This window comes from Callospermophilus lateralis, chromosome 5 (genome assembly GCF_048772815.1).
Source record: "Callospermophilus lateralis isolate mCalLat2 chromosome 5, mCalLat2.hap1, whole genome shotgun sequence".
Classification (NCBI taxonomy): domain Eukaryota; kingdom Metazoa; phylum Chordata; class Mammalia; order Rodentia; family Sciuridae; genus Callospermophilus; species Callospermophilus lateralis.
The window spans coordinates 37,459,005-37,476,624 of record NC_135309.1 but is presented as its reverse complement, the minus strand read 5'-3'; the positions used below and the strand labels follow the sequence as shown (position 1 = coordinate 37,476,624).

General features: G+C 39.5%; 1 protein-coding gene across 3 annotated transcripts in view; it reads right to left on the bottom strand.

Annotated features, from left to right (window-relative positions):
• The window catches only part of Sec24a (SEC24 homolog A, COPII component), an 87,348-nt gene that overhangs the window by 4,461 nt on the left and 65,267 nt on the right, over nucleotides 1–17,620 (bottom strand). For 2 of the 3 annotated variants that reach the window (XM_076856496.2, XM_076856498.2), the window contains exon 23: nucleotides 3,589–6,737. The exons of the other annotated variant lie outside the window; for it this stretch is intronic. In XM_076856496.2, coding sequence (XP_076712611.2) covers nucleotides 6,623–6,737 — 115 coding nt within the window. In that variant the 3' untranslated portion in view covers nucleotides 3,589–6,622. Of the gene's footprint in view, nucleotides 1–3,588; nucleotides 6,738–17,620 lie in introns of those variants that run through there. 3 annotated transcript variants of the gene reach the window in all.

Here is a 17,620-nt window from a genome sequence, read left to right as displayed (position 1 = left end):
ACTCCGGAGGCTGAGGCACAGAGGATTGCAAATTCAAGTCTCAACAACTCAGTGAGACCCTGTCCTAAAATAAAAACTAAAAATGGATGAGGACATGACTCAGTGGTAAAGATCCCCTGGGTTCAATCCTTGGTACCAAAAAAAAAAAAAAAAAAAAAAGGAGGGGCTGGGGATGTGGCTCAGGCAGTAGTGCGCTCGCCTGGCATGCGTGCAGCCCGGGTTCAATCCTCAGCGCCACATACAAACAAAGATGTTGTGTCCGCCGAAAACTAAAATAAAATAAATATTAAAAAATTCTCTCACTCTCTCTTTAAAAAAAAAGAAAAAGGAAAAAGAAACTATTGGCATAAAATGTTTTGTGAAAAACTGTGAAACCTTAGAATTTCCAATACTGGGGGATGAGTACTTATTAAATAGTTAACTATGGGCTATTAGTCAAACATTAACAACGATAAAGCAACATGTATAATATATAAAGCAAAATCAAACCTTCACTATGATTTATGTGTATACATAGTTCATATGCACACGAACAAAGACTGCAAGGAAAGGAGGAACACTTGAAAAGCAAGTTCTTGTGGTTGTGGATGGATTTTCTAGTTTTACCAATATATTGGTTGTTCATTTCTTCATCAGTCATTTCCACCAGCTACTTAGCTAGTTGGAAATGTTAAACTCAGGGGGCTGGGGATGTAGCTCAGTGGTAAGGCACATGCTTAGCATGTGTGAGGCCCTGGTTCCATGCCTCCTTTCCCCCCAAAAAATAGTGTTAAAAGTTTCAAGACAGGTTCTGTGGCTTGAGTAGCTTGTGCAACCCAGTGAGATCCCTTCAGAAAAATAATTCTCAACTAATTCAGAATCATACCAGTTATCTCTATTTTAAATTTAAAAATTTAGAGAGTAGTGTTTTTCTTCAATCCCTAGGTTGCAAACCTTCAAACCAGCATTAATTATTTTAAAAGTTTCTTTGTACTGTTTAAGTGAATATCTGAAATGAGAAAGATTTATTTTTAAGTACTTTTTAAAAAACAGATACAACTTTTTTTTATACCTTTATTTATTCATTTTTATGTGGTGCCAAGGATCGAATTCAGTGTCTTGCACATGCTAGGCAAGTGCTCTATCACTGAGCCACAACACCCCCCCCACCCACACCACCCGGTGAGAAAGGTTTAAGGTTTAATTATAAGAAATTCGTATTCGGGGCTGGGGATGTAGCTCAGTGGCAGAGCACTTTCCTAGCATGTGTGAGACACTGGGCTCGATCCTCAGCAACACATAAAAATGAATAAATAAAATAAATATAAGCTGTCCATCTACAACCACAAAAAACAAATTAAAAAAATAATTCCAGACATTAAAAAAAAAAGAAACAAAAGAAATTTGTATTCAGAGAGGTCCAGTCTCCTCTTGTTGGTAATCAGTGTCTCAAGGAAATAATCACAACCTGGATGAACACATAAGCTCATAAATACGCAAGTTACAATATGCATTCCCCCTTTACTTTGGCTCTGGGGATTGAACCCAGGGTGCTTTACACACTAAGCCACATCTCCAGTCCTTTTTATTTTTTGAGTCTTGCTAAATTGCTAAGCCTGGTCGGGAACTTGTGATCTTCCTTTCTCAGCCTCTTGAGTTGCTGGGATTTATTTATAGATGTGCACCACCACATCCAGCTACATCTCCTTTTTAACCTCTCCCCGACCCTTTTTGGAACTGGGGATCAAACCCAGGACTTTGCCACTGAACTATATCCCAATCCAAAATCCCCTTATTTTTGACAGGTGTAGAGGTGCACACCCATAATCCCAGGGGCTCTAGAGGCTAAGACAAAAGGATCCCAAGTTCAAGGACAGCCTCAGCAATTTAGTGAAGCCCCTAAGCAACTTAGTGAGAGCCTCTCAAAATAAAAAACAAAAAGGGCTAGGGATGTAGCACAGTGGTAAAGCAACATTGGGTTAAAGCTCCTGTACCAAAAGCAAACAAAAGACAAAATCCCCTTATTTTTGGTGCTGGGCATTGAACCTAGAAGCTCCCATGTGCTAGGGAAGTGCTCTACCACTGAGCTACACACCCATGGTTGCTCTTTTCCTTTAAAAACAGATTCGATTCCAGGGTAAACGAGATTTGTGGGTTTGGGAGCCTACAAAAACCAGATGTGTTTTGGTTCCTTAAATAGATGTGTTGATGTATGATCACTCATTTAGTCAGGTAAGAGTTTAAAGTATCCAGATTTCATATTCCATGCTTATTTATTTTGAAGGACTATTTTTCTGTAGTTCACTGATTATCCTGGTACTTCCCAGTGATTCTTTGATAAAGAATGTCATGTGATTGGTCTTCCTGGCACTAATGTGTAATTCATTAATAAATGTGCATACTTTTTATTCTTGCAGTAATTTCTATCTCTACCACCACAGGCTTTCCATCGGCAAACCCAGCCTTTTAAAATTATTGTTTTTAAATGTACCACTTTGTTTTAAGTCTAGCGCTGAGTATCCAAACTTGCTATACATTTAAAGAAAACTTTCTTTTACAGGTAAGTGTTAAAACTTGGCATTTCCAATGTATTACATATTTTCATTTAAACCTAGCACTTTTTTTTTTTAGTACTGGAGATTTAATCCAGGAGTTCTTAATCATTGAGTGACATCACCAGCCTCCCCCCTTTTTTTGAGACAGGGTCTTGCTAAGTTGCTTAGGACCTTCCCTAAATTGCTGAGACTGGCTTTGAACTTGTGATCCTCCTGTCTCAGCCTCCAAAATCGCTAGGATTACAGACATGTGCCACCACACTTGGCTAAACCTAGCACTTTCTAGAGAGGCTAATAATAATAATTTCATATAAACTGCAGATACAAATCTGCAGATACAAAACAGATTTCGCATAAAAAATTAAGTGAGCTGGGCATGGTGGCACACGCATATAATCCCAGTGACTCAGAAGGCTGAGGCAGGAGGGTCTAAATTTCAAGGCAACTTCATCAGACCCTATATCAAAATAAAAAAATAAAAAGGGCTAGGGATGTAATTTAGTAGTGAAGTGCTCTCTAGGATCAATCCCCAATGCAAAAAAAGAATTAGTGAAAACAAATGTCAAGTAAGAATTCTGGGGGTAAAAAAATAGAAGCAAATATTTAAAAGCAAACGGCTGGGAATTTTCTCAAATTAAAAACAGACAAGGAACTTCAGATTCAAGTTTGTTCTGAATAACAAACAGGATAAATAATAAGCCCAGAATAATAAACCTATAGAACGTGTTAAGGATAAAACTCCTAATAGCTAACAGATAAGATTATCAGTTATCTTCTTTTCAGGAATAAAAGGGCCCACAAGACAATGAAGCAATATGTTGACAATATCCAAGAAAAAACAACTTTCAATCTGGAATTTGAAACCTAGCTATCCTTGTATAGTGAGTACCAAAAATTCAGTGTATAATTTCACAGACACCGACTTAGGAGATTTAAAACTCTCTAGCAATAATTTTCCAGTGATTTAATGTGGATACACAACATAGCCCTGCTCAGTGATTGGCAAGTTGTTTCCTATCATTTAAAATAACCAGTCACTGTTTGTAAGCTCTTTCAATTAACTTTATTGAATAGTCAAATTGATAAGTTAGCACAGATCAAACGATTGTTTGCATGGGTTACAAATGACTTTTTCTTTTTTCTTTTTACAGGAATAAAACAGTGAAAATTACAAACTGTAAAAAGGAAGACAAATCTTGTCTCTAACATTTCAGAGAAGCAAGATGTAACACAGCACATTGAAGATCAATACATATTTGAATTGAGAACAAGAATTGAATGTTACAATATTATACACTACTTTACAAAATTAAAATTTCTATATAAGGATTAGATTTGTAATAGCTAACAAAATCTCAAAATCACATTTGATGGTCCCCTAGATAATAGCTGTTATGCATCTTTGATTAGAAGAAATAAATCTTTTATTCTAATTATTGCAAAACAGTCTATTAGACTCAATACATTAAATTAAAAACAATGAAGACATATGCAAACTAAAATAAATGGTACTGCTTGAGTGAATATTAGTATGTCAGACTTACAGAAATGTTATTTTAAAAATTCTAGAAATTAGAAAAATAGAGTACTTTTTATGGTAGAACTGTCATGCTCAGATTTATATACCAAGATTGCCCTTGTCTGTTACTTTAGTAGTTGTAGATCTGTAGAAAATTCAAGGATCTTTCATAATTTACAACTACAATAAAAAAAATATGGTATAGTGTAAATATTAGTTGCTTTACATCAAAAAGTAATACAAGATGATAATGGCAGATAGTGCCTTACTGAAAGAAAAAAAAACTAACTAAAAAACACATTCATATTGCAAAAAAATAATTGTTTTATATATCAATATTCCCAAAAGGTTCATTCATTCTCTTATTACCTGGAGAACAAATATTGTGAATCCTAACTAAAGTTATGTGTTTTTTTATGACCTGTTATAAAATTATTCTGAATTGCATGTTACACAATATTTAAAATAATTTTTCAAAGTAAATTTTTGAAATACACTAACAAAGTATGTGGTAATAACACGAGTCATATCCACTTAGGGATGTAGTGAGGCACAAGGAAGATTATCCCTAGAAGCACAAATGTTTCCTTCTGGAAGATTTTTCATTACTATTCAGACTTATAAATGTCAAAGTTTAAAATTGCATTAAATGAATAATTCATTTAATTTCTTACTTAAAATGTAAAAAAATTAGTTCTTTTAAGAAACATTAGTGTGTAATGACTGTTTCTTAAAAAGATGGGAAAATATAAATTTAATTTGCTGTAATTTAAAAATTGCTTCCTAACAAAAGAAAGAGCTTTCAAGAAACCTTCCAGTTCAATGTACCACTTGCACACTGAAAATGAATCTTTTTTTTTTTGCGGGAGGCGGGGTGGGGGTGGGGGGCAGGACCAGGGATTGAACTCAGGGACACTCAGCCACTGAGCTAGTTTTTGTTTAGGCTGGCTTTGAATTCAAGATCCTCCTGCCTCAGCCTCCTAAACTGCTGGGATTACAGGCGTGCACCACCGCACCCATCTTGAAAAGGAATCTTAACACTGCTTAAAGAGATGGTATTTTCATAAACACAATTATTCTAATCCAGCTGGCAAGTAGTAGTTGTATACTCTAGAGGAATTTGCTTCTTCCCCACACCAAACAATTCAGTTAAGTCAGCCCACATGGATGTAAACCTGAAAGTTACTATTCATTGGTGATCATGTAAGACCAAGATTGTAAACACATTTTGTAACCTATTAAAACAAAAAACCAAAAATCTTTTCATCAAGTATTATACATGTACATTATCTTTTTAAGAAGTTCATACGAGACAAGATGAATCGGTGAAAACTGAGCCAAACTCTTAAAGATATTAATTATATCACAGCACTGTAAATACACAGATGTAATTTACCTGTTTGTAAACAAAATCTGCTCAGTAAGTTTTGATTATATTCTCTAGCTGAATCAAAAAAGCAGTCTTTTGAGCATGTTCAGCAACCAAGTTTCTTTTATAACTTCAATATATTGGATTTGTGTAATCTTAATATTCACCAAATCAAACAGCAGCATTCATGTTTTAATAGGTTTTAATATCCCAGAATAATAATATCTCAATTTAATCATCAAACTTCTTAGAAAAATGTTACTGATGCATTTGACATAACATTGTAGAAACCTTTAACTTCTTTCATTCATCCTCATTTCACCAAAAAAGCACTTTTATTTTATATCACGGAGCAGAAATGTACCAAATAAAAGAACACCTAAAGGATCAAGATAACTAAATTTCTCATTTCCCTATTATCATTGCCAGTCCCAATATTTATGAAGACAGCTCAAATTCTTTTAATTGCAAAGAAAACAGTATGTCCAAGTCATCTGCAGCCAAATCAGAGAACCACCTAATTACATCTTTCACTTCAAATCAAAGTGATTTTGTTCTTCAAGTATAGAGAATACTGACAGATTTTAAAGCTTGAATGTGTTACTTCATATTCTTCTCAAGCTAGACTACAGTTAGTCTGCCTGTTTAATTTAACATGATGATACTTTTCCTTTCTTTAAAAATAAAACAAAACAGTATGGGGTATGGAATTCTAGCTCTTCTATATTCTATTTACTTTTGGATTTCCCAATTGTAAAAAGATCATTATTAATGGATTCATAACTTCCCTCCAACACTTAGTCTCATGAGGTTTTAAATGTAGCAGCCAAAAACTCAGAAAAATAAAAAATATACATGTGGAACACAGAAGTCTTTATTTTACAAAATGTACTTTACCTCTATAATATCTTTTCCTTATTTCAATCTGTAACAACTTGAACATAATTGGCAGCAAAGGAAAAAAGGTATCCAATCATATGTAGATCTATTTTGATTTGAAAAATACAGTATTTTCAGAGTTTTATGTTTGAGTCTCTGCTGTAGTCCTTTATTTGCTATAGTTTGTTGAAATCACAGTGAAAACATCTTAATCATCACATTAGTTCACAAATTTAAATAGAAAAGGAAGGTATTACACATTCCCAGGAATTCTGCTTTGTGATTTCCTTAGCAATAACTAAGTCAAATTTCTTCATTTGTTCATTTATTTACTTGTTGCTGAATATGCAAGAGGAATTCATAATATGATAATGCAGATTCTGTTCTGTCTTCTACCATGTTTTGAAGGAAGTTTGCTTTCATTGGACTTTCATCCCTTAGAAATAAAAGGCAAAAATATTTTTATATAGTAGATAAAATATAATAGTAAAACAAACAGTGGATTTCTCATAGTTTTTGACTAACTATGATAGCTATTATAATATTTGGCACAGAAACAGTGACTCTGCTCGCCTCACTTGCATAAGGCCTGGGTTCTAATCCCCAGCACCACAAAAAAACAAAGCCACATCTCTAGCCCTTTTTTTATATTTTAGAGATGGGGTCTCCCTAAATTGCTTAGGGCCTTCCTAAATTGCTGAGGCTGGGTTTTAATTCCCAATCCTTCTGTTTCAGTCTCCTGAGCTGCTGGGATTACAGGTGTGCACGACCACGCCCAGCTACAGACTTGTTCTTAAGAATATTTGGTTGATTATGTAAACTTTATTTTAAAAAAATTCTTATTAGTTATTGATGGACCTTTATTCATTTATTTGTTTATACGTGGTGTTAAGAATTGAACCCAGTGCCTCACACATGCTAGGCAAGCGCACTACCACTGAGCCACAACCCCAGTCCAAACTTTATGTTATTTTGGGGGAAAAGTTTATAGTGGAATTAGGTGAAACAGTCTAGCTTTTTAATAACAAGCTCATTATAAGTCTAGTAATTCTAATCTGGTCATAAAATACAATTTGGTACCATTTATTGAAAAGATATTTTAAATCCATATTCTTTTCCTTTTAATTTTATTTTTTATTATAATTTGTTATATATGGCAGGAGAATGCATTACAATTCATATTACACATATAGAGCACAATTTTTCATATCTCTGGTTTCAAAGTATAATCATACCATTCATGTCTTCATACATGTAATGATGTCCATCTCATGAAGTATATTTACACCATTCGTGTCTCATACATGTAATGATGTCCCTCTCATGCCACCATCTTTTTTATACCTCTTGCCCTCTCCCTTCCCCTCCCACCCCTTTGCCCTCTCTAGAGTTCGTCTAATCTTCCCATGCTTCCCCTCCTAACCCCACTATGAGTCTGCCTCCTTGTATCAGAGAAAACACTCACACATGCTAGGCAAGTGCACTACCAGCATACTACTGCTTGGCATTTGTTTTTTTGGGACTGGTTAACTTCACTTAGCATTATATTCTCCAACACCATCCATTTACTTGCAAATGTCATGATTTTATTCTCTTTTACTGCAGAGTAATATTCCATTGTGTACATATACCACATTTTCTTTATCCATTCATCTACTGAAGGGCATCTAGGTTGGATCCAGAGTTTAGCTTCTGTGAACTGTGCTCCTATAAACATTGATGTGGCTGTATCCCTGTAGTATGCTGTTTTTAAGTCCTCTGGGTATAGACCAAGGATTGGGATATTTGGGTCAAATGGTGGTTCCATTCCAAGTTTTCCAAGAAATCTCCATACTGCTTTCCATATTGGCTGCACCATTTTCAGTCCCACCAGCGATGTATGAGCATGCCTTTTTCCCCACATTCTCACCAATACTTACTGTTGTTTGTATTCTTAATAGCGGCCATTCTGACTGGAGTGAGATGAAATCTTAGAGTAGTTTTGATTTGCATTTCTCTAATAGCTAGACATGTTGAACCTTTTTTCATATATTTGTTGATTGATTATATATCACCTTCTGAGAAGTGTCTGTTCAGCTCCTTGGCCCATTTATTGATTGGGTTATTTGTTATTTTGGTGTTTAGCTTTTTGAGTTCTTTATATACCCTGGAGATTAGGTCTCTATCTGATGTGCAAGTGGTAAATATTTGCTCCCAGGCTCTCTATTCACCTCCCTGATTGTTTCTTTTGCTGAGAAGAAGTTTTTAGTTTGAATCCATCCCATTTATTAATTCTTGATTTTAATTTTTGCACTATAGGAGTCTTATTAAGGAAGTAGGGGTCTAATCTGATATGATGGAAATTAGGGCCTACTTTTCTTCTGTTAGACACAGGGTCTCTGGTTTAATTCCTAAGTCCTCAATCCACTTTAATGCATGGTGAGGGATAGGGGTTTAATTTCATTTTGTTGCATATGAATTTCCAGTTTTCCCAGCACCATTTGTTAAAGAGGCTATCTTTTCTCTAATGCATGTTTTTGGCACCTTTGTCTAATATAAGATAACTGTAATTATGTGGGTTAGTCTCTGTGTCCTCTATTCTGTACCACTGGTCTACCAGTCTATTTTGGTGCCAATACCATGCTGTTTTTGTTACTATTGCTCTGTAGTATAGTTTACGGTCTGGTATAATGATGCTACCTGCTTCACTCTTGCTAAGGATCGCTTTAGCTATTCTGGGTCTCTTATTTTTCCACGATTTTCATGACTGCTTTTCCTATTTCTGTGAGAAATGTTGTGGGAGTAACTTTCAGTTTGCAACTCACAACTACAAGCAGCTCCAAGTGCTAGGAAAACTTATGCTCCTACAGGCCTGACAGGAACACCTGCAGGATGAGGCGCTCTGCTCTAGCAAGCCTCTGAGAAACCACATCCTCAGAGATTGAGGTCGGAGTTGCCAGGGAACAGAGAGACAAGGGCCTCAGGGCATGACTCATAACGCCCCCTTTTCATAGGGACAATGATCTTATCAGTCTGCTTTCCACCGTGTAGCAATATTTAGAGCTTCCTCATAGTGCAGTTACATTAATCATAAGATGATTGGTTTCTAAATGTTATATAACCTGTTTGCCTATGTATGACTGGAGGATGCGCCCATCAATTGTAATCACTTCCCCATTAAACAAGCTTGCTGGAGGTCGGCTGAGGTCTGCCACCTACCTGCTCTCACCAGCTCCTGGTGTCTGTGTTTTGACTCCGTGTCCCCCACACCCACCGCAACTGAGGTAGCCGAGTGACCCACAGCAACATCTGGCACCCAATGTCTGCTCACACCCGCACACCTCAGGGCTGGCCCCCTGTTGACCTCGGGTAGGGACCTGTTCCCTGTTCTATGTGCTGATGGTTCCTTGAAGGTGAACAAGGAACCCCTTTTCCTTGCTCTTACCCTCTTAACCCCTTTCCTTGTCCTTGTCGAGCATTGGCTCCCGAGTTGAGGCACACACCACCATAAAGGTTGGCGTCACCTTATAGCTCTTCCTTCCCCTTGGTTCACCCAGGAATTCACATAAGGGACTGATTCTCCCAGAATTTGGAACCTTGATTTTCTCTGTTAAAGAGAACTTCCCTCAGGAGACACCATATGGGCATATGGCCTTGACCTAGCAAGTCAAGGAAGTCCCCCACTAATCACAAGACATTGGATCCTAAACACACTCCTGTTTGTCCTTTCTAGGGACTTCCATGTCTGAACCATCCCCTTGGGTTCCTGTTTTTGGTATCTTGATCCTTATAGGGGATTATTAGTGTGGCTTCATTCATATTTGAGAGACTCCAGGAGGCCTCTAATAAGTCTACTAACCAGTCACGGGCAACATTCCCACCGTACCCCCCACAACTAGCAGTTCTGAAAGCACTGCTTTCTCAGCACGGACTTAAAGTGAAATCAAAATACATCAATCACTTCTGGAAGGAAGCTGTCTATTTAGCACCCTGGATTGGCCCCGAAAACATAGGGATCCACAAATTTGAATGAAAGTCTTATATTCTGCAAGGAAAAAGGAGGTCCATGAGGGACACATTCCCCCTGCCTCTTACATACCGATTCTTCTAGCCATCATTGCCAGCCTTCAAGGCTCTTTAGCAGAAGATATCATTCAAAAGCATAATGACTCTTTGGAGGACAAAACAATGACTCTCCAGGCCTCTGCCTGGACAGTGTCATTGATTCAGATGAGGACAATGACTCAAGACAGGATAACCCTGACATTTCACAACTTCCTGCGGCAATCTCTGTTCCCTTGTCTGCCTCCCCGTCTCCAAAATATTCATGGAAAGAATTACACTCCTGCTCTGAGGAGAGACACCCTTTAAGGCCCTCGGCCCCTTATCAACCCAACTATTTCTCTCGTAACCCCTTTTCCGCCTACCTAGCAGTGAATCTCAGTTGCAACGCAGAAAATAGACCCTGGTACTTACTCTTTTACCAGATCTAGCATTACTGAGAAAGGCTTCTCAGGAGTCTGAGCCTGGCTCTCCTTATTTTGAGGAGGTGTAATAGCAATGGTCAGCTCAATTGCAAACATCCTTTGATTGGATGAACCTCCTCAAGGAATGTTTAACTTGTCCACAATATTTACAGTGGAAAGCTCCCTTCCAGGAGGAGGCAAAACAAATAGCAAGAAGCAACCTCTCCTATGACATCGCCATCACCCTAGACATGTTGACTGGTCGCGTGCCTATGAGTCCTCAAGAACAATCCAGAATTGGAAATGTCATTTACTTTAACCTGAAGAGTCTTAAAAACATTACACCTCCAAAATATGAACTCTTCAGAAACCTGATCCAGAGTCCCCATTGAGTGGTTTCCCGACTTTTTGTCCAAAGTCATTGAAGCATCCCGACCTGCCCTATTCAAGATTCGCTAGTCAAACAGTTGGTATGGGAAGAGGCTACAGCCGAAACTAGGGCTGCAATTGCCCCCATCCGCAGTGAATCCCTCTCCAAGTGGATTTCTGCTACTAAAGAAGTATCCCCTTTCTCGGGGCCCATTCCGGCTTTAACAGCTGCTATCAACAAGCTACTAATAAAAAAGAACAATGGACCTTCCCAACCAAGATCTGATCCCATTTGCTGGGGCTGTAATCAGCCAGGCCACATTAAATGGTACTGTCCCAAGAATGGCAGCCACCCTGGCCCCAAGACACCCTGCCCTAGATGCAAAAAGGGTTATTACCGGCCTTTAAACTCCCCTTGGGGCAACTCTCAGCCTCACCAGTAAGAGGGAACAGACGCCCGCAAATTTGCTAGACGTTACCCATTTGGAACCAAACCCAGAATGACTATTATGCTTGACAGTACTCCTGTTAAAAGCATAGTAGACACAAGGGCTGATGTTTCCATTACACCTAATACAGTATCCAAGATGAGAAGTGGAAGACAGAGCCCGGTCCCAATATACAAGGCATTGGTGGGCTCCAGGCCACTAGGAGTTATCTCTTCTGTCATGTGGCAGGACATGGAAGGAGAGAAGGGTGCCTTTCATCCCTTGATTGCAGAAGTCCCTAACACCTTATGGAGTAGGGACATCCTAGAGGACATGGATGCTGTCAAAAACACTGATGACAAAGCCTTATATGATGAAATAATGATACATGACAAGATAGGGCTATCAAGAAGACCAGTGCCCCCCAATTCTAAAGGCCACTGTTCCCTTGACCTCTAAACCTGATCCCATCCCCCTGGAATGGGACACCACAGATCATATCTGGGTGGAACAGTGGCATATACTATTACCCAAATTAACAATTCGTAAGCAAGTAGTTCAGGAACAATTAGATCTTGGGCATATTGAACCCTCCACCAAGCCCACACAATATGCCTATCTTTGTAATCCCCAAGAAAAATGGGAAACATAGATTTCTTCAAGATTTGAGGCCAATTAACAAACATATGAAAAAGACAGGTTCATTTCAATCAGGTATTCCTCCAGCCAGCATCCTAAGCAACTATCTTATTGTTGCTATCGACCTCAAGGATTGCTTCTTTTCCATCCCTATAGCACACCAGGACAGACCCTTTTTCGCTTTTACAGTGTGGGAACCTAACACCATGATACCCTCCCGGAGATATCAATGGACAGTCCTCCTGCAAGGGATGAAAAATAGCCCTCCCATATGTCAGGTCTTTGTCTCTCATGTGACCAGGCCCCTTACACACATTGCCTGGACATGGATGACATTTTGCTTACTCACGCAGATTCTGACAAATTGCAGATTTGCCTTAAGAGGCTGATGGACAATCTCCAAATACTAGGCCTTTGCATAGCCACTGACAAAGTACAACATTCTGCCCCATATGAGTTTTTGAGCTACGAGATTGCTGCAAAAATACAACCTCTTAGGCCTACCTTGACTATTAGGTCTCAATACTCACTTAATGAGCTACAACAGTTATGTGGCCAGATTAATTGGCTCAAGCCTTTCCTTTGTTTACTTCCTGATGCACTCACCCCTCTGTTTGATTCACTGAAAAAAGGAGATGATCCTTCCTCAAAAATAAAACTAACCCCTCAAGCAGAGACAACTGTTCAAATGATCAATGACAGCCTCTCAAGGTTACAGACCCATAGATATGACCAGTCAAAACCCCTACAGGAGATAATATTAATAACGTCTGGAGCACCACTCGGTGTTATTTGGCAGGCCCACGGACCCCTATATTGAGTGCATCTGTCCTGGAGTGAATATCACAAGATCACAGGTAAGCTACAGAGCATTCTTCTGGTAGGGTTAATCATAAGATATTATTATAACAAGATTTTTCACATAGAGTCAGACACCTTGGTGTTGTCATTAACACACACAGAGGTCTCAACACTCTTACAGAATAATACTCTGTTGCAAACTTTACTGTCTGACTTTCCCGGACAGATTGACAGCCATCTCCCCCCTGATAAGTTGCTCCAAACCTTGTAATCTCCAAACATGGAGATTACAACTCCTAAGATGCATTCCCCATATCCCCATTCCCCACATACCATCGGCACCATGTGCGTTCACCGATACAAACACACACACCTTCGGTGTTATTCTGAAAATTCCCAATGAACAGGACATCTCCCATGTGGATCGCTACTCACGGTCAGTACAGCTGGGAGAACTTAGGGCAATAATACAGGCACTCATTATGAGCTCAGATACTGCCATTAGTATTTTCTCAGACAGTAAATACTCTGTCCAGGTGGCAAAAGCAATTCTTTGTGCAGTTTTTAGATCCACAGGTAAGCCTTATTGACCAAGCTCGAACCTCACAGAAAATAAGAAGTATCCATGGTTCATCTCACATGTAAGAAGATCCCATACTGGGCTTCCTGAATTAATTGCCACAGGCAACTCTCCAGTGGATAAATTTATTTTCTGCAACACACTATCGTTAGACTTCCTGGAGAAAGCATGAATACTCCACACTAAGTTTCACATGTCTGCAAATATTTGAAGGCCTTGTTTCCTGACCTTCTATGACACAAGGCAAGCATCTAGTTCAAACCTGCAAAAATTGCGTCCCTCTGGCACCACTTGGACCACTGCAACCACAGGGAGTAAACCTCCGAGGCCTCTCCCCTAATAAAATTTGGCAAATGGATGTCACTCACATCCCCTCCTTTGGTAAGTTCAAGTGTGTCCATGTTATTGTGGACACTTACTCCAAATGTACACATGCTATGGCACAACCAGGAGAGAAAGCCTCAAATGCCATAAAGGCAATGAAAGCAGCAATGTTAATGCTTGGGGTTCCTTGGTCCCTAAAAACAGACAACGGACCAGCCTATACCTCACAGGAATTTCAGAATTTCCTAGTGTCCTGGAAGATTACCCACATAACAGGCATTCCTTATGACCCACAAGGGCAAGGAATAATTGAAAGGACTAACCAGACACTTGAGGACACATTACAAAAACAAAAGAGTGGGCTGGGGATGTGGCTCAAGCGGTAGCGCGCTCGCCTGGTATGCATGTGGCCCGGGTTCAATCCTCAGCACCACATACAAACAAAGATGTTGTGTTCGCCGAATACTAAAAAATAAATATTAAAAAATTCTCTCTCTCTCTCTCCCTCTCTCATTCTCTCTTTAAAAAAAAAAAACTGGAAAATAAATATTAAAAAATTTTCTCTCTCTCTCTAAAAAAAAAAAACAAAAAAACAAAAAAAAACAAAAGAGTACTCATACATTCTCAGATCCTCACCTTGCATTGACATATGCTCTCTTTGCCCTCAATTTTCTTTCCTTTGACTCAAATGGGATAAGCCCTGCATATAAGCACTGGGGCTCCTTTCCTTCCCTGGCCTCAGTCCCCCAGGTACGGTGGAGAGATCCACTTACCAATGCATGCAAGGGGCCACACCCTTTAATTACCCAGGGTAGAGGCTTCATCTGTATTTTCCCATCTGGGTACCAGCAAGAAATGTCAGACCAGTCATTGACATCCAAGTTCCGAAAAATGAGCCTAAAGGAGAGGAGGAAATCATCGCGACCCCCCCCCCTCCACTGGAGGACACACAAAATAACATGAGTTGATCTTAAAATCCTGACAGATCAAGCTATGAGCATGTCACCCACTGGAGACCAGAGCCCTGGTACTCTTTTCATGCTCATGTGGGCCATTATAGCCTGCAACTCACAGGTGAGTGCTTAACAGTAAAGTATGTGGAAAGAAGGGCCTCTGCCTAACAGCCTAATAACTCAAGGCCCTATGCTGGCCTGTCTGATCAAAGTGGGCATACTTCAAAGCATGGCCCCCAATTGTCACTCACAGACAGCTATCTGCAAAGCAGATGGCCTTTGGCGCCACCTAGCGGTAAAAACCCTTCAATGAGCAAAATACTCATGCCACTGCAAATAAAAAAACATGAGAGCAATCCACACCCATGTAATCATGATCAGAATGTTGCACATACTTCTCTCTTAAATCTTGCAGAATACATCCCAAGGACAAAACTCAGGACAGCAGGAGTCCCCCAGACGGACATTGTCATAAAGCTTACTGTCCTCACAGGCACAATAGAAACTGCCGCACTCACCGCTCTCCTGCACCTAACCGGAAGGATCACACCCAACGGGGTGAAAACCACTCATGCTGTTGCTGAGACTTTAACTGAACTTTTCCTTTCTCATGCATCAATGCAGACAAAGGCTCTCTATATGCTATTTTGCATTTATATGCTATTGTGCATTATTTTGTCACCAGCCCGAAAGTACATACATGGTGGATGGGGGCTCCGTCTCCTGGGATCCTTTTACCTGTTGGTCTAGATGATACTGTCTTGCCTTTTTGTTTGCCACTATTGTCTCATCCCAAGCCCTGTGACCTCTGACCCAATAGCACAACATCCTTGGAATTTATCACTTTCAGTTAGTCAACATGGACCTTTACCATCCTGAATAATGTCTCAGATGCAAACAAAGTATGTAAACATACAATTTGTTTTCATAATGACATCCTTTGGGAGTAGGGAAGAGGAGGTTTCATGGGCTTTTGGCCCCTTTCCCTGGAAGGGGAAGCAAGAGTGGTCTCTACCAAGGACTTGCCAGCTGGTGTTACCATGCCCACGAACGCTAGGGATTTGCATTCATGGCCTCAACCCTTCTTACAGCAGTGCCCATGGAAAAGATTTTAAAATATCAGTGAGAACATACCCTTAAGGGGGATTTCCTGGAGAGATTACCTCCACCTCTCCCGACCCTATTTCCTCTCTGATGAGCTTACCTTAAGTAGGGTCCAGGCCCTACTTAAGAGGAGGATAAAAAATAAAATTCTCATCAAATACAGTACTTTTCAAAAGACATACAGAATGGATAACAAATACTCAAAATACAAAAGAAAAACTGTCAGGAGATTTTTTACAATTAGGCAAACAATTATTATGTGGCACTTACAAATGTAAAGATGTCAGCCCTATTGTCACCATGGATGCCATTTGAAAATCCCTCAGTTACCTATGCTACTCGAGGTCATGTGTGTGTTAAGCCATCTTTCTTCTTTGTAACCTCCACTCAAAGTCACAAAAATGGTTGTGTTAATTGTAATAATTCCCACTGTGAGTTGACCAATTGTTGGAACTCCTCTATTAAGACAGCAGTGCTAATGAGAATACCCGACATGCTGTGGTTCCCAACAGAGGATGAGTCCTCCATTCAAGAGGTTCATTTTACAAAAGATATTTCCATTTCCAGAGTTAGGTGAGATTTTGGCATTACCACTGCTATTATTGCTGCCTCCCTTGTGGCGGTTACAGCTGCTACCGCCACTGGTATAGCTTTGACCCAATCCACAACAGATGCTACAACCATTAATCAAGTAGTGCAGCTCTCCACCAGGGCCCTGATCACCCAGGAGCAACTAAACCTGCACTTGCAAGGAGGTATCTTTATGTTACAACAACAGTTTGACCTTACTGATGAAAAAATTTATATGCTTTAATTAAATGTCAGAGTACTTTGCAGTCCTCAATTTCTGTATGTTTGCCAAACCACTGTTTCAGTAAAAAATGTAACAGAAGATCAGCTTGAGCTAGCAAATAGACTTAAGGGACCTTGGGATATGGCTTTCAGAAATTTCACTATGACGCTGCATTCCCAGATTCTCAGCCTAAACGAAACCAGAGCAAATCTAATTCTTAACCCCTCATTTCTACAGCGGCTATGGGATAAACTGTCAGCTTTAATTCACTCTGCTAATTGGATCCTTGCTGGCACTGGCATTGCTCTTCTTGTTTTAATGTATGTTTTTTTAAGGTGCTTCCAAGAAAGGTTCAACAAAATAGAAACTAAACAAGCTATGATAGCTTATGCATGTAAGGAAAGTCAAAAGGAGAATAAGGAGTCTCCTTCAGCTGTGTGGATGGTAGCTATGATTGGATTTAAGTAGATACCAACTAAGGGCCAATTTTCTATGGGGGATTGGGTCCAAAATCTTGCCACGGTTCTCCCTTTTTGTCTGTGTCTCTCAGCTTTGTCCCAATATCCCTTCTTTTTTCTCACCTGATTACTGTTTGCTGGTTCTGTGGTTCTATAGTTCTCCTTCCTTCCTGAACACAGCCTTTTCTAGAATCTCCCTACCCTATTGGTCCAGGAAGGACACCTCCTCATTTCTAATTTGACTGGGAGGGATCTTGTATATTCCCCATCCATGGGGTTACCTTGGGCTAAGAAAGTCCTCCCTAACTGGACTTCCTGCTGAGATGGGCCTTTCTCCTCTTTGTCCTTTGATGACCCCTCTTGCATTATACCAAGAGGGACACTATTCTCACAAGCCATTTGTCCAAGGCTGCAGCCTGGACTTT